The sequence below is a fragment of the Hippoglossus stenolepis genome, chromosome 10 (assembly GCF_022539355.2).
Source record: "Hippoglossus stenolepis isolate QCI-W04-F060 chromosome 10, HSTE1.2, whole genome shotgun sequence".
Lineage (NCBI taxonomy): Eukaryota > Metazoa > Chordata > Actinopteri > Pleuronectiformes > Pleuronectidae > Hippoglossus > Hippoglossus stenolepis.
The window spans coordinates 5,399,879-5,417,801 of record NC_061492.1 but is presented as its reverse complement, the minus strand read 5'-3'; the positions used below and the strand labels follow the sequence as shown (position 1 = coordinate 5,417,801).

Below are 17,923 nucleotides of genomic sequence, written 5' to 3'. Positions count from 1 at the left end.
AATTGTTAAAGAAAAACAAAAAAACAAAAACAACAAAACAGACACAGAGAAGATGCAAGTGGCTTATGTTACAGTCCTTCCACCCGTTTCCACAGGGTTTAGCAAGCATTTTTTATGAAACTTTAAAAGTTCCTTCGTTTGATCGACAAACAATAAGCTGAGTTATAGTTGGTAAAAAAAAAAGAAAAAAAGAAAAACTTATAATAACAATAACAATAATTACAATGACAGTAATAAGATGTGAGTAATAAACACAGTCCTGTACAGTCAGTCCTCGGATTGACCACAGCCACACTGATCGATTATGGATTGATCGCTCGTCAGCCGCCTCGCGGACTCGTACTGGCTGAAGAAGTGTGGCCCACGCTGTCGTCCGTCTCCTCTCAGCTTCGTCTTCACTCAGCCGCCATCGACTTCACTGGAAAACACATGTTCCATCTCACCCCGCCTCTGCAGAGACAGACACACAGGAAACGGATTAACACGAGTTCTCCTGAACACAATTATACTAACATACAATCACAAGATTCAAGACGTTTCAATGTCACACCGGTTATAAAACTGTAATCATATAAAAACCTCCATAGTTGATAAGTAAAAGAAATACAAATAATTATAAGAACATAAATATACAGTTATAGAAGAAAATGTGCATTTACCGAATAAATAAACGATAACAAAGTAAGGATATTCATAACTAAGACGTAATAAGAAGAAATACATGTAATAGTGTGTGATATGTAATAGTAAAGGCTGAATACTGTAAACACAAGTATTGATAAGTAAATAATAATCAATCAATGATAAAACTACACGTCTTCTTGAAATTATCAGAAGACAATCGCTCTCTATTGGGTAATAATCAAACATTTTACAGTCTGGAGAATAAATAAACCTTCCTCACTCAGCCCAGCACTTCTATATATAATGAACTTATTCCTGTTTGTTGTCGTTACCTGACTGAGGTTTGCAGTAGAGGTTGTTCCACGGAGCGTTCAGTCCAGTTCGTGGATCTCGTCCTGCATCGAGACCGAAGGTCGCGCCACCTCGTTCATCCGCTTGGCCATGATGTCCCACTGAGGAGCCAGGACTTTAGATTTAGAGCCTGAGGAGGAAGAGGAGGAAGAGGAGGGAAACACACATCTTCAGTCCAAACACAGTCCACTCACTGCTGCCACAAATATCAATGATAAAATCTTCTGCCCCCTAGTGGCTCCATTAAATACCTTTTTATTACTTTGATTTGATTTACTTCACTCTCACTTTAAGTTGTTTGAAAAATCCTGAAGTTCTTCAAATATTTGACAAAACTCTCATCAGGTCACTTCTTTCTACATTTGACACAGAATAGAATCTCCTCAACCAAGATTGTACTTGTTAAACACCAGTTAAGTATAAAACATTCAGCAAATCATCTCGTTTGACATCTACTGGATTAAAAGCAACATTTCTCCTCTGAGGTTTCTGTGTAAACTGCTGAGTTCTGCGTCTTCACTTTGAAGTTGCAAATAAGTTTCTGAAGCCGGACCGATGTGGATGTTTGGAGGCCGATACCGTCACTGATAGAAGGGAGGAAAATATATTCTGATACCGATATCTCTTCTAAAATTATAGCAAAACAGTGACTGAATCCCCCAAAGCAACTTGAGCAAGTTCGAACTCAACTCACCTGCATTAAATAAACAAGACACAACCGCCTGGTCCAACTTAAACAACACAAATAATCCAAGATCTGGATGATTAACACTTAAGATAAACACACCTGTCAAAACCTTTTCACCTCCGCTCAAACGAACATACACCAATGACGACGTTTATAAGTTTGTGCTACAAAAAAAAAAAAAATGTAAATCCCCAATTCTCATTTCAAATCTGGAATCTCCTGCTGGTGTTGTTCCAGCCTCGGCCTGAGGTGGACTCACAGACCGGTGGAGACGCTCTCCCTCAGGATATACTTACTGAGCCCTCCTCCTCCTCTTCCTCCTCTCTGCAGTTACCATGACAACATAGACTGTAGCCTCCAGCTAAAGCAGCAAGGCCGATCCGATCCCCCTCTCGCTCGCTCTCGCTCTCCTCTCTCTATCGCTCTCTCTCTCCCTGGCATACTCTCCCTCTCTTGATCTCTCAGTCTGTCTCTTCCCCTCTCTCGTTTCACAGGGGAGAGGGAAAGTGGGACGTAACCCAAAAAAATAAAAACAAATCAGAGAACCACACAAACTCTTAACCCTTCGGCGGTGGAACTCGTACGAGTGTTGCAGCCACGGAGCTCGGATGAGCCTGAACACTTCGATATTCTAATTACAGAATGTGCAGCAGAGGCATTAAAGCTCCAACACTCATGCTTAATGCAATATCATTTAGTTTGTGTTAATACAATTCAAATAACTTAAAGTAGGGTGAAATGATTAAAACAACATGAAAATACATTAAAATCAGTTTAAAAGCAGATGATTTATTATATTTGACTGACTAGAATGTCACTGAGTCGAGTACAAACCTCTTATCCCCTTTTAATAGATCATAAATATCGATCCCCTAAATATTTTGATTTCTTTCATCAAGATTCATGAATTATTCTCTGAGAAAACAATGAAAATGTTGAGAAAAAGTCTTATTTTGCGATGTTAAAGAAAATTTAATACAAAATCCAGGATTTTCCCCCTGATCAGTATCTGCACCTAAATGTATTGGGTTCTTCGCTGACCCATATCACATCCGTCTAGCAAGTTCCATGGAAATCCATCCAGCGACTTGCTAACAAACAAACTAAAGGATGCAGATGTTGGTTATGTTTTCACTTCAACACATTAAACAGATTTCCACGACATTTGGTGGAAAGATGGAATTAAAGCATGACATGTTGCTGCAGATCCAGGAATTCTTCATCACATTGTGAAATAGGTTTTTAACATGTTCACCAATCTCCTAGGGACCAATACAAGAGACGTAATGAAAAAAATCTGGCATATTTATGGGCCTGATATTTTTAGGTCTGTGCGGTTTGGTGCGGATCCAAATAGAAAATCCTGATCTATTGAATACAAATGTGGTTTCATTTTTAATCATGTTCTTTCGGGCCTTGGAGTGCTCCTTCAACAGAGACTTGAATATCACGACTTGAAACTGAGAAAACAAAAAGCGATAAGACAATGTTCCGTGTGTTTACTCCCGTCTCCGCGTCACTCACCATCCATTCCGTTGTGCTGTTCATAGGAGCGTTTGCCCAGGATGGTGGGGGAGCCGTTGTTGAGGATGGGGGAGGATTTTATGGGCGTCAGGCTGGCTGAAGAGATGGACGCCCCACGGATTGGAGGGTCGGGCTTGACCGGACAGGGATGTGCTTCTGAAACGTGAAGAGGGATGGAGGGAGAGAATGAGAGAAGAGAGGAGAAGAGGCGGGAAAACAGGTTGTTAAGCAGAGAGGACGACAAAGAGCGACGGAGGAAAACAAAAAGAGAATTAAATCAACATAAGTGACTCATTAATTTCAGCTGCTGACCTGGAACAAGAGGCCAGACCCGTGCTGTTATTGCACCGAGGCTCGTTTCAGCCAATATGGAACATGCCAGCTGCAATTTACTAAATGAGACGGTTTCCTCTGATCTTCACGTGTTTTACTTATAAAAACACAAACGCCATATTTTCGACCATGCATCTGAGAATCTTTTGTAAATCAATTCAAAATAAAAAGATTTCAAGATTTTTACCCCGACGTATTTCTAAAGGTGCTAAAAACAAAGTCAATGACACAAAGTTTTACACATTGTTTGTCTGGTTTAAGTGACCTGCTTCTTCTTACCTAAATATCGAACCACAGACTCCAGAGGTTTACGTTCCACTGGTTTCAGTGGTGAAGGCTTTTTCGGCCCTTCTGGCACCCGCAGGGCACCTGTAGGAAACCATGGGAAAGAAAAGAGCCAACAAAAACTTAATGAATGACACAGTGGAGGAGTGGGGAACAAGAGAAACTGTCCGAAAACGTCATTCTCTTTCATATAACTGTTCAAACAGGCACAGAACAGGTAGCGTGTGCGTGACAGTCATGAAGAGTCTCACATTCGGCCTTGATGGCTGCTGTGTTGACGGGGAGGTAGGGGTGCCTGGCCAGGAATCGTGGTCGTATGAGATCCTGGCAGAGGCGGCGAGTCATCCGCGTCACCGTGGTGGTCTGCAGGAAAAACGCCTGTCGCGTCTTCACTGCAAACTTGGGGCTGCCGCCGTGGCGCATGGGGAGGCCATGGGGGTTCTGGAGGTGCAGACGACACAAGGTCACACGCATTAACAGCGTATTGTGCACTACTTTTCACAATGCATTGTGGGAAACAATGAGTCCACTATATAGGGTATAAAAACATTTCACAATAAACATTCGGACACCACTGCAAAATGGCAAACTCACTATATTGTGGACTATGTAGTGATTAGCAGGGGATTTTGGAGCCTTGGATTTACGAATACTGACAAAATGGAGCTGACTGGAAATATATGAATCAGTTGTCCTCAGTCTTCTCTTGTAACTTGGCAGAAAGGAACCTAATCAGCTACTTTGATAATAAATAATTAGTTCACGTGAGTTTTCTGAACAAAGACACCAACTATTTGCTGCTTTGAACTTCTCCCAAGTCAAGATTTGATGTTTTTCTTTGTTAAATATGAAAATAGTTCAAGTTAAAAAGTTAAATATCTACTTTCAGAAGTCACCTTGGGCTTGTAAAGACAAAATAACGATTAATAATCTAAACATTAAGTCTTTATGTCCTGAACATACTAATTTAATTGAGAAGATGAGAGTGAGGAGAAAGAGGGATTTTCTGTGGAGGATGAACTTTTCCTCCGAGGGAAGGTTAAGACTTTAAGTAAAGAACAGTGAGGCTGCTCTTTGTGCTTTACAGAATAAGTCCACGGTCAGTGAAGGCTTCACAGTAGTGTGTGTTTCTGTGTGTTAGTATGCGAGTGTGTACCATGATGGTGCGGGCGGGTCCGGGCCTCTCTCCCTCCAGCCTCGTGGGCATCTTCAGTCCTCCGTACTTCTTCCAGTAGGTCCAGCACGTCGCGCACAGGCGACACTGCATGTTGGGAGGTCCCCACGAGTACCACTGATAGGAGCTGCTGGCTACACACACAAACACACACACACACACACACACACACACACACACACACACACACACACACACACACACACACACACACACACACACACACACACACACACACACACACACACACACACACACACACACACACACACGAGAGAGAGAGAGAAGACAGTGAGTGCAGAGCGACACACAGACTCGTCGTGATTCATGATCCACGTGTAATCACGAAGGCGATCTCCTGTGCATGCGGGCGGGCACACAACCTTTAATCATTCATCACTGAATTAAGTACAGCCACTGAAATAACTCAAACAATACGTGGCTGCGGGGCATGTGACGCTGCTCTTTGCTCTGCATTTTATAATCCAATTAAAAATGTGTTCCACATGCAGACAGAGTTCATCTGAGCTCTTCACACAAGTTAGTGCGGAGACGCGTCGAGCTCAACGTCCATTTTTAAGATTTATTGAAGAGCATGAGGCCGGATGATCGATTCAGAGTTTAGTCCATTTTGTTGCTGATATATTTCATTGACGAACCAGTAAAAAGGACACTGAAATGTTTATGGAACAACAAATGCTCATAGTCCTAATGGTCTATTGCTGTTTGAGTCCCGTCCTTACAATGAATGAGGCAAACAAACCTTTAACAGCATCACATTAATACACGGTTCTCTCTGTTTCAGCGTTCGCGTGTGATTTTCTCATGCAAATAATACTTTTCTCAAATGGTTTCCAGAGTGGATGAATATGGTTTAGTAGCTCCATAATGTAGTGAGGACATTGGAAACTGAACCAATCTCTGAAATAAGCTCGCCTGTTATCAGGTGGGAGACTGAGATCACAACCTCAAGTGGCGCCTAATGCTCTCTGTGACTCATCATCTTAGACGTCAATACAGTCGATGGTTTTTAATGTTATGTTTATTGTTTTGTCTGATGAATTTAAAAAGGACTGTGTGGTACTGTGTGCACACAGAACACACAGTGAATTTCAGAGGCAGCACAACGACAGACAATATGAACAGGATGCAGTTAGGAGTGAATCTATCCAGGATGTAGCCAGATCCACTTAATGCCGGAGATACACTTGTTTACATATTTGCTGTGTACTACGCATGTTGCCAGAGTATTCCACTAGAGGGCATACCACAGAACTCTGTGTAGAACTTCTGGATTTGCGATCGGGTTGCATACTGCCCCTACTGTTCATGTCCGTATTGCATCTCATTGACGTGTAGCGTTAATGTCGGAGGATGTGCACAACCGACGTACCAAGTGACGCAGGATACGCGAGGCAGCCGTGATGCGAACAGAAAGTTACAAGCAAGTTTATCTCTGACACGCTCACAGACGCACAGTCAGTGTTAACCAGTCCGTTCTTAAACTTAAGTCGGGTTCTCAAGAAAATACAAAGACAGCAGCAAATGTTGTGCCATGAAACACATGTGTACTCACTGTAGCAGCTTTCACAGGCTCTGCCCAGGCCGGGGGTCTGGACCGAGCCTGGTAGTCCTGGGACCCCTGGAAGTCCTGGGACCCCTGGAGGTCCTGGGACACCTGGAGGTCCTGGGACCCCTGCAAGTCCTGGGACCCCTGCAAGTCCTGGGACCCCTGCAAGTCCTGGAACCCCTGCAAGTCCTGGGACCCCTGCAAGTCCTGGAACCCCTGCAAGTCCTGGAACCCCTGCAAGTCCTGGAACCCCTGCAAGTCCTGGGACCCCAGGAGCCGCCGCTCCGTTCACCAGAGGTGGTTTTATGTTGTTGCTCAGCTGGTTGGGGTTTGGCTTGTTACTGTTGGGGCACAGAAGCAGAGACGGGGTCAGAGCCACAGAGAGCAGACAGAACATTCATCAGCCTCCAGCCACACTCACTCATACTGTGCCGAGAGCAGTCGTGAATGTTAACAGAGAGAAAGACGCGTCTGCTCTGACAACATCAGCGCACGTCCAACTTTGAAATCACAGAAATGTTGCTAAGATCGACTCTAAACTTTAAACACATGACCTCTGAAGAACATAATTAAACACAGTACTCAGAAACCACTCACTAGTTCGGGATGTAGACCTGCTTCAACTTGCTTTCTGCCTCGGCTGCTTTTAATCGTTTCTGGAGCAGAGACAAAAGAGGGGGAGGAGGGAGAGAGGAAAAGTTATCAGGCCGTGACTTAAGGACACAATTAAACTATATGTTGATCTTTGACCAATTCTTAAATATGAATAAACGTGTGTCTAAATTAGTTCAGGCTTTTAAACATTTACTGGGCTGTAAGGAAAGTAAATGTATCATGAAAAAATAGATCCTGATATAAATGACATCAAGAAGGATATTTTCATAGCCTTTAGTGTATGATTGATGTTTTTACCTGCTGTACATATCTGTCTGTGGTCTTCCACATGTAGTAATACTCAATAATACTCGTCAGGGACTTCCAGGGCAACTACAGACGGAGGAGGAGGAGGAAAATGATCATTATTTCAGTGAAAGAACAAAACGTTATTTCAGTGTAGGTTGATGTGTTTCAATCTGGATGAAGTGAGTGAGCATGAAATGTTTTCAACAGGGCCTCGACTGTCAAGAGCTTCAGCTTCAACATTTCCAAGGCAGCTGGTGAGTTGTCGACGTCACTGTGACCGTCCTGAAACCTTCAAAAAGCCTCTTTCATAAGCAAACTTTGTGTGAACTTTACAGGATTTAGCACAACTGTTTGAAGCTTTCTACTAAGAGTTTTTTAATTTTTTCAAGGAGAAATGGATGTTAACACACAAATAAACTACTGAATTAAAATCAAACAACTAGAGTAACACTTGGTTGAGGTAAATATCTTAGCTACACAGTGGCAGTTGTTGCAGCTCATGTTAAAGAACAGCAACTGAATAAAAATGACCCCTTTAAGATGCAGTTTGTCTATATGCAGGACGAATAGATACAGAATTCCTTTGTCCCAACTGCCTTATGCCTTTAAATAATTTATTGTGATTTTAATTTATTGAAACACTGCAATTTGTTGTGTTTATATTTATATGTTTTAACGTCATTTCAAGTCTTTTATAATATATTTAGTGTCCATCTCCTACATTCAGCCTGAGGTTTGTGTGGCTGTAGTTTGTGTGATTACTGCTATAGAAATATCCTTGACATATGATTTTTCTTTCATAAAGATCTCTGCATTACTTCTTGAGAAATTCACAAAAAATGTGTCTAAGAAGGTGAAACATTTTAATCCTGAATCCGGCCCTTGATTGAATTCAATTTTTTTATGATGTATATTTAATATTTTCTGCGTAATCCTGCAACGGCAATGAAAACACAAAGTGTTATCCACACAAAGCTTAAATTAATACACCAGACTTAGATTAACTATGAACTGAAGATGAAAGTAAACACAATCAAAGACAAGTACGTTTGAAGAAACAAGGAATGACGTCTTGAAAAGAATCATTAGATCTAAGTGAACTAGGTAAATATTAGAGTTATTAAAGAGCTGTGTCTTTATAAACAAACGTCTCTTTGTATTAAACCCACTGAAGTCGTTATGTAAACGTCCCTGTATGAAGTTTGGGAGGACGAGGAGCTGTCAAGTCGTGGCCCCACCCATAATGGTGGTGTGGTCCTGTTGTTAGACAGAAGGCCCGAGTGGAAACGAGAGCGAGTGAGCGGCAGGGACGGCAGCCGGCCACCAGGTGGAGGAGTGAGGCACCCGTTGAGAGCTGAAGCAGGCAGCTCCACAAAGGGCAGCAGCACCATTCTCCTCAAGCTGAGAGCGCAGAGGACGAAGAGGAGCTACAGCAGGACGAAGAGGAGCTACAGCAGGACGAAGAGGAGCTACAGCAGGAAGAAGAGGAGCTACAGCAGGAAGAAGCTTTCTCACTGCTGCCGTTTGAGTCACGATCACACTTTATATGTGCTCGAGATGCGTTTAGTGATAAACGGTGATTGTTCTTAGCATTTTCTCTCTCCGGTACGAGTTGGCTGCAGCTTTGGTTCACCAGCTTACGATTGTGCTTCAACGTTGTATCAAAGCTAATCAGCTAAATGAAGTCCAAATGTCTGAGGCAGGATTTCAGCTCTCGTTCTGTGGTTTCTGCAATAAATAACGGGCGAGTGCACTGAATACTTACTGTGCACGTCTCTAGATGAGATTTGGGCATCAACACACACACACACACACACGCACACACACACACACACACACACACACGCACACGCACACGCACGCACACGCACGCTTCCTGATGAGCAGCATTCATACCACGCTCAATATGTCTTCAGTGCATGACTACGCTTTATGATTTGTTTAAGTGCAAATGCCTTTGGAAAAGTCTCAATAACCACCAAACAGACATGGTTAAAAAAATAAAGCCTTGGCATCTCTAGACATTTGGGACAATATTCTTCTTATTCGCTTTTTCTAGAAATCGATATGACTTATGTCCGTTTCCAAAGCTGGATATAATATATCTCCATTCATTTTCAATAGTGTTTATCCTTTAAGGGAGGTGCTGGAGCCAATCCCAGCAGACATTGGGTGAGAGGCGGGGTTCAACCTGGAGAGATCACCAGGGTTTCAACACAGAGACACACACCTCCACACCGCTGGTCAATTTAGAGTCTCCAATTAAACTTGAGACAGTTATATATCTATAAATAATTTCATTTGATTAAATTAAAATGTTGTAGTCATAAATGTAAACGTAATGTTAAAAAAATACGAGAAATGCGAGAAACCAAATTAGCACATATGATAGAATCTCTCGATCATTTCTTAAAAGCTTGCTACTCACAAAATCCTGCTGGATATCGGTGAAATCTTTGCCGTATTTCTCTAGCGCCTCCTCGAACAGGTTGGCCTCAGACGCGCTCCACTCCTCCATTTCGTCCCTGCAGAGGACGGGCCCACCCTGAGGCACCAGCGCTGCGATCGCTCGGGTCATGTCGTAGCTCGTGGCGTGGAGTGTGTCCATGGCATGAAACTAAACACAAAGTAGAAATACTGGGCATGTTAGTCTCAGTGCTGTCTCTAATGTTATGGACCAATTAAGTCACAAAGTTCTGCGTTTTTCTGCTGACTTCTTGGAATGACATTTTTGTTTGCTTGATCCATGGTGTTTATTTGTAGCCCCTTTGGGTTCAGTTTGTGTGTGTGTGTGTGTGTGTGCGCGCGCGCGTAGCTAGGAGGCCTCTCATCTATGTTTTATATATGAGGATAAGATCTAGGGCAGAATAGACCCACACAAGGCTTCTGGGGCCAAGTGCTTGTTAAGGATAACCAGACACAGGCCTCAACAATCATTAACACACACACACACACACACACACACACACACACACACACACACACACACACACACACACACACACACACACACACACACACACACACACACACACACACACACACACACACACACTACAGACACTTTTCCTATGGTTAACTGCCCTGCTTCTCGCCCTCTGTGGTGTGATGCCGCTTGAACCTGAGGCCATTTTCATGTGTGCACACGTGTGTGTGTGTGTGTGTGTCTCACCAAGGTGATGTCTCTGGAGGCTGCAGCAGCGCTCATGTGAAGGCTCGGCTGTCGCACAGAACTACTGCAGTCCAACGCTCTGGCAAATGTGCCGACTGACCTATGGGGCATGAACATGACATTAAAGATAAAGGAAGAGCTGGGAAACAAACTTTGGGTTTTACTTCCTCCATGGAGATTTGGTGTTTCATGTAGTTTTATAAAAAGGTCACACACTGAACTACTCATACCCCCCAAAACAATTTTGCAAGACAAATCAGCAAAATTCTCAAATCCGGTGCTTCCTGATAAAATATTCAGTAATGGAGCATTTCTGAGATAAAACCTCCAGTCAGTTAGCACGAGCACAAAACTGCAAAGCAAAACACATTGGACTCTTAAACAGGACGAACAAAAAGGAGAAAGGGGAGGAGCAAATATCAGGAAAAGTTAGAGAGATTTAGTTGAATACACATAATTACTCTATTGCTGAGAATTAGGTGAGAAGATCAGTATCACTTTTGTGACTTAAATATGAAGCAGGAGGAAGAAGACGAGTTAGCTTAGCTTAGCATGAAGAGTGGAAACATGGGACACAGCTCACTCACTCACAATATAACAGTTTGTCTGACGTTTTAAGGAAACCTCAGTTTCTCTCCTGCACATGTTCCTGTTTACTTTGGATTCATACATGTCTGTGAATAAGCAGGAAAGTGTGTGTTTGTACATTCGAATGTCTTTGTGTAAATATCATGTCTTTGATAATTAACTATTTGCAATGGGCAGGAAAGTAAAGACATTTTATCGAGATAAGTTTGATCTGTAAAAACAAAACAGGAAGTTTTACAGGAGAAGACTGTTTCCTCTTTTTTGTTGCTGTTGCAGAGTCAGGCTAACGGTTTCCCTCTGTTTCCAGTCTTTGTGCTAAGCTAAGCTAACCATCTCCTGGATGAAGCTTCATATTTACCACACCGACATGACAGTGGTGTCAATCTTCAACAACTAACTCTTGGCAAATGAGAAAATATCCCACACGTTTTACGGTTCTGTGTCGACTTACCGAGCAACAACTAAGAACTGGTCGATCTGTTTCTCTGTCAGTAAGCTGTTTGGGTCCCAGGTCTTCTCCTCTAGTTTCTCCAGCTCTCTGCCGTCGCCCTCATCTACATGAACCCAGAAAAACACACAGATGCAGACAATTACTTTGCTTCATCTGTCCCACGTATAATCAACATGATAGAGTTAATTATCTTTCTAAAAATTACCCCCCTGTGTAAAGCTTCAATGAGAAAATGCACGGCCTGTCTGCCTGCAACTAACTAACCAAGCTGCCTTAGCTTCTAACATGTAAAAATAAAAATCATTAACATACATTTAATTACAGAGCTTTACAGATTTATTCCTCCTGCTCAGAATAAAACGTGGGAAACCACCAAAACCTAAATCTGGCAGAACAGTACACACTTGTGCATCACAAAATGTCTGGGAAATATCGTTAAAAAATATGGACTAATAATGAAAATAAGAATTATTGGACAAATTGTAAAGTCACCTGACATTAACGCAAAGTCTGGTGATGTGTCACATTTCTCTTATTATCAACAAATCCCAATGCAAAAACAATACATTTAAAGAATCGATCGCTTTAACAAGTTTTCTCTGTGCAGTAAAAGTCTGATATCAATAATCCTCGGTGCCACAAATCTGTCCATGGTTACACTGGGCTGACGTGTTCCTACTATACGATCAACCTGGGCACTGGAGTTTATTTTGACTATCACGCACAGCTGCCCACTTTGAGCCATGTTGCAGTGCCCAGCTGTTTCTGAGATAAAAGTACATATGTGAGACCTGTTTTTACAGAGTTACAGCTTCAGTAAGAACAAATTGATTCCAGACATCGGGAACAGGATAGAGACATGTCGTCCATATCCTATTAAATAATCTGATCAGAATTGTATGTAAAATAGTTGCAGCCTTAAGATTGTGTGTCATGTGTTCAGTTCCACACAGTTTTCTACAGGTCACACTATAATTAGCTGCCTCATCCTCCTTATATTCTCTGGGTGGCTGTAAAATCATCAGCTATGCAGAACATAGACAGTGATCTATTATTTTAAATGCTCTGATTATGTGTAATCACGCTGCCACACTGTGGTTGCCATGGAAACTCAGGTTTTTTTTGGGTAACTTGTTAAAAAAAAAAAAAAAAACTGAAGTAACCACTTGCTCGGGGCAGAAGAAGCTGAGGCAAAGTTCACAAGTGTTCATAAAGTGTTCCTGAGACTTGAGCAGTTGCAAAAAACGGGAAAAGTGAAATAGTCTCTTATGGCTGAAGCCGCCCTGTTAATGCTGAGAAACTGCTTTAAAAGAAAATTAAATCTCACCGCAGGGTAAAAAAAGTCCCCTGCAGGAAGACGTGGACTAAGTAAACTTCCCAGAAGAAGAAGAAAAAGTCAATTAAAACGAGGTTTAAGCTCAGTGTACCGTCTTTCAGGAGGTCGGTGATGTCGGCCTGGTACTTGTTCCCAACGCGGATCTCGCCCTTATCAGCCAGCAGAGTCTTTTGCTGAGGGTCATACACCAGCGAGTAGAAGAAGGCATCCTGGGAAATACAGATGGCAGGAAGGCGTGAGGATGCAATGAAAGGAACAGGACGCGAGAAGGGAAAACGGGAGAGGCGAAAGAGGAGTGTATCTGTCTGTCGGTGTGTGTGTGTGTGTGTGTGTGTGTGTGTGTGTGTGTGTGTGTGTGTGTGTGTGTGTGTGTGTGTGTGTGTGTGTGTGTGTGTGTGTGTGTGTGTGTTTCCCCTCCGTGAGTCTCTCATCTCCTCATTACCGTGTGTGAACAGAACATTCTGGGTCAACACGCTGAATAATTCATCTCGAAACAAGAATCTCTAAACTCATAACTCTTCACGCACCTAATCACAGTTTAGGACGCGGCATCATGCTGCCGTGCACGTACCTCTCTGTCCAGGTAGGACTTCAGGGCTTCAGTCTCATTCAGCAGAGTCACACAGCACTTCCCCCTGGAGCAGAGGGAGAAGAAGGGAGGGGTAAAGAGTGACATGAGGAAGATAAAGAAGGAGAGGACGAAGAGAGGGAATATTTCAGGTGAAACACAGACAAATTGAAGTCTGTGGGATAACTGGTTACATCAGTGCAGGGTGAAAAGCTGGACCAGACTGGTACCAGCTAGACAAACTGTGTAAGATCAAACTTTCATGAGAATTTATCTAAAATTCTGCAACAATGATTTTTAATTTGGCTCCAGTTGGCATGGCCCATTTTTTTGGACAAATCGTGATCCAGCCCTGTCCCTTCACTGCGTCTGTCTGGATTCACATTATTTACCGGCGAATTACTCAAACCTCTCCAGCATGAGGCAAAGACAATTTGGCAGAGTCCTGCACTCGTGTTGTGTAACCTCGCCGCACACTCGTGTTCAGTATGAAAACTTCATCGAGCTCGAATTGGCACTAAACAAACGTCTCAGACTATTTTTACCTGAGCAGATGTCAGTTCCCTCTTCCTCCGACTCTACAGAAATGTCAAGTAATAATGTGGTGATGATTAAGTAGGATTGCCTGGAGTTGACTAATGAGCAAAGGTAGTTCTATATGTCGAAATGGCTTTCTGTTGACATTTAATGCTCCACGCCAGGTATGAGTGGACCACTTTGTGCCCGAGTTTGTTGAAACCAAATGAAAGCCGGTGCCTGTAAGACGGTTGATTCAAACCGCGGTTGAAGGACTTAACAAATAAACTATTGTCATTATTCATTTGATGTTTTCACAGCAACGGGTCCAACAGGTAGAAACAAGCTTTGTGAAAGAGTAGGCGGGTTAAACGGTGTGTTTACTGTTTGACTCAATTATAATTAATTTTATTTGTATAGCAACAAATCATAACACGCATTTATCTCAAGGCACTTTACATGGTAAGGTCGAGGCTTGACAAAACAAACCCAAAACTTTTCTGGGTTTGTTAGGTGATGTAAACATAACAAAAACAGAATAAACAATGCAGAAAAGATGTGTAACTGTATTTTAATCAAATTCTTTCAAGTTCTATTTATTTGTTTAGTTTTTTTATAATAAAGTTTACGGATAAACTGTAAAATATCAGGCCTCGATTACATTTATTTGTCATAAGGTTTTGATAACAACCCAGGAATCACTGTCAAAACATATATTGATCGATATATCTGTATTGGGTAATTTTTACTCCTTAATATAGGTATTTACTGTGCACTTTATTAGGTACACCTGTGAGGTCTAATGGAATCCAATGCCGCTAATCTGCCAGTTCACCTTAATGCCTATAAAGTCCAGTTTCCATGTTGTATTAATGTTGTTATTAATTATAACGCATGTGTTTGAGATTAACTAGAGGACAGCTGTGTAATTTCACTGTGCCAAATACACACATATTTGAAGTGATGTAAATTATGTGTGATCAAACTTAATCTTAATACTAAAAGACGCAGCTGATTAGAACATGACTCCAGCTAAATAATGAGTATATTACTGTGCGTTAGTGTGCGCGCGCAACAGTGTGAGCCTGGCAGGCTGTCGGGCTCAACATCGTGGTGACAGCCACCATAACTCCAACCCTTATCTCCAGAGTGGAAATAATTATTCATGGGGCTGCCCTGATGGCCGAATGGTTAAGTGGAATACCACATAACCAAAACATCCACAAACTCAAATCCAGCCACGCACCTTTGTTGCTCGTCATATCTGTCTCTCTTGTCCTGTTTCCTGTCTGTCCCTATTCTCTCTGCTACTACACGTGATGAAAAGAACAAATTTCAAAGAAAAGAGCCTGTGAAAATAATCAGGAAGTCTTGGACCAGTGACAAAAAAAATATATGATTGTATTTGTTTAAAACATTTTCACGAGCAGTAATAGATTTTACTTTGGTTTGATCTATTCGATAATTTTTTTGAAAATTGCATTAATTTCTTTTCTGTTTTGAGGTAATTGGGAATTTCGACAGTAGCTCAAAAGAAGAGTTGAGCCATTATTCACAGCCCGAGATCTGTTCTGCTGTCAAAACCGTGCACGGAGCAAATCAAAATGTCTTTGTAGAATGATGTGCACAAAAACAAAGAAAAAACTGAAATAGACAACTACAGCCCATCATTTAGTGGTATAGGACCAGTGAGGTGTGCTGTGGTGTACCTGATGTGTGTGGCAGGTAGAGACTCCAGTTGGCGGGACAAGAACAGCTCTCTGTGTCTGAGCTGGTGTTTCTGTTTCTCAGGGAGGTCGGACATCTCTGGATTCTCCATCTCCTCCTCCAGCTCCCCTGGGTGCAAACAGAGGTGGGGGGGGGGGGGCAAAGGTCAAACGTACGTAGATCAGATGAGGCGGAACGTTTGCGTCCACGGGGAAATGTATAGGCTGCATCCACACTCACACACACACACACACGCACTTGATGAGCCAGAACCATGAAGCCCCCGGGGAGAAGGAGACTTGTGTAACCAGTACAAATGCAGGTATTTTTACATAAAGTCTCACCGATTCCGTCCACATGATTCATGCAGCTTGAATCCCTTTACACTGGGCTCAGGTTCTCTCTTAAGTCAGTGTTTCAACCCTGATCACAGAATTATTTAGATTCACACTCCTCTCTGTCCCCCGAGGATTCTCCAACATTTCAGTGCTTTTCAGGAGTGTTTTCAATATATTATTATTTAGGTGGTTCTGGATTTGCGAGTAAGAAACTTACTGAATTAACCCGAAAGGGATGTAATTTAGAGCCGAAACGATCGGGCTGGGTGATATGGTCAAAAAACAACAACAACCAATAGTAGATTTTTCTATTAGACGCTCTCCACCTCTGTAACACCTGTGTCTTTAAACCACGTACGCCCAGTTTGTAACGCAGGCCTCGTGCTACAGTGATAACATCACTGTTACGTCCTCGGACTTGACAAAGAGCCTCGAGAAGCACAGAAGACGTGAAACGATTGTTTTCACGGGCCGAGGAGTACCCCACCTGACTAGTAAACTGACCTGTGTGTGTAAAACTGCTTGAGTTTTCTTTTAAGCTTGTGTTGTTGATTGAGCCATTATTACCCCAGTCAGTTCCTGGAGGTACGGCACTGCAGATTTTTCCTTTTAATCCAACGTTTAACCTTGAGGGCTGCCGGCCCCCTGGATTAGAAGGAAAATCTTGGAGGATCACCGTGCCACTCGCAAAGATTATGTTGAGAAAAAAGTAATAAACAATGGTTCTGAGTGAAAAACAGTCCAAGTATGAATGGACAGAGCGACGGCTGAAGGCCTCTCCGCCCATAGGAGTGGGTCATGTGCCTAAGTCACTCTACACAAACAGATTTAGCTGCTGCAGCTCGTAGGCTGCATCTCCACATGCTCGTCTGTGGATAAGAAAGAAATTAAGGTGGGAGACAGGGGGAGAGAAGGTGACAGACAGGGAGACAGATAAACAGAGAGACAGATAAAATAGGCAAGAAGAGAAAAGAAGGGGGAGAAAGTGTGACAAAAGTGATAAAGAGCAAGGGAGCATGAGATGAAGACAGAGACGTAAAGGCAGTGAGTGGGAGAGGGGGAGAGGAGGAAGGGGAGCGATAGAGAAATCAGCGGGGAGAGAGCGAGAGACAAAGACGGGCGCAGAGAGAGAGAGAGAAAGGGGTAAAGAGAGTAAAAAGGACAATGAGAACAGAAGTTAAACGGGCAGAGGGAGAAAGAGAGAGAGAGAGAGGGGGAGAGAAAGCAGTCGGTACGTGCTCCAATTCATTTGGAGTTTCATTAGAGGAAGCGAGACAGAAAGAGGGAGACGGGGAGCAGAACAAAAGCAATCAAGGGATTTTCAGGAGAAGAGATGTGTGGCCAAAATCAATAAGTACTCCTTCACTCCCTCACTCTGCCCAGCTCTCAGCACCCAGCACACACGCTACCAATGCCCAAAGAAAGCACACGCACAGCATGGGCCTCGCTCCAGCTTCTGCCACATAAAAGCAACAAAATATAGACTGAGCTTATTAACACGAGGAAAACGAGATTAAAGAGAATGCGAGCCGAGGTGGGAAGTTGTAGGAAGGTGAGCGAGGAGACAACATGTGTGTGAACATCGACCACGTGAGTTAGAGAGACATTACATTTAATATGCATGTGTGTTAGAGTGCGGACACCCGACCCGAGCCCGTTGAGACCCGCCGGTCGGACAGAAATGTTGGTTTTGATCACGTTGGCTGGGCTGTCAACTTGTTTTTTTACACAGCATGAGCCTGCAACCGGGGAAAATATCGGGGGTTGGGTTTGGACCAAAAAAAACCTGAATGCC

The 17,923-nt window shown here is 42.8% G+C and overlaps 1 protein-coding gene across 1 annotated transcript in view; it reads right to left on the bottom strand.

Moving 5' to 3' along the window:
• Nucleotides 1–938: 938 nt before the first annotated feature.
• mta1 (metastasis associated 1) overlaps nt 939–17,923 on the bottom strand; it is a 40,743-nt gene continuing 23,758 nt past the window's right edge. Inside the window, exons 4-17 of the mRNA XM_035168802.2 lie at nt 15,793–15,919; nt 13,571–13,634; nt 13,091–13,208; nt 11,664–11,766; nt 10,625–10,724; nt 9,881–10,069; nt 7,462–7,536; nt 7,147–7,205; nt 6,556–6,890; nt 4,962–5,113; nt 4,057–4,246; nt 3,800–3,889; nt 3,188–3,343; nt 939–1,105 (exon numbers count right to left, since the gene is read on the bottom strand). Coding sequence (XP_035024693.2) covers nt 996–1,105; nt 3,188–3,343; nt 3,800–3,889; nt 4,057–4,246; nt 4,962–5,113; nt 6,556–6,890; nt 7,147–7,205; nt 7,462–7,536; nt 9,881–10,069; nt 10,625–10,724; nt 11,664–11,766; nt 13,091–13,208; nt 13,571–13,634; nt 15,793–15,919 — 1,868 coding nt within the window. The 3' untranslated portion in view covers nt 939–995. The remainder of the gene's footprint in view (nt 1,106–3,187; nt 3,344–3,799; nt 3,890–4,056; nt 4,247–4,961; nt 5,114–6,555; nt 6,891–7,146; nt 7,206–7,461; nt 7,537–9,880; nt 10,070–10,624; nt 10,725–11,663; nt 11,767–13,090; nt 13,209–13,570; nt 13,635–15,792; nt 15,920–17,923) is intronic.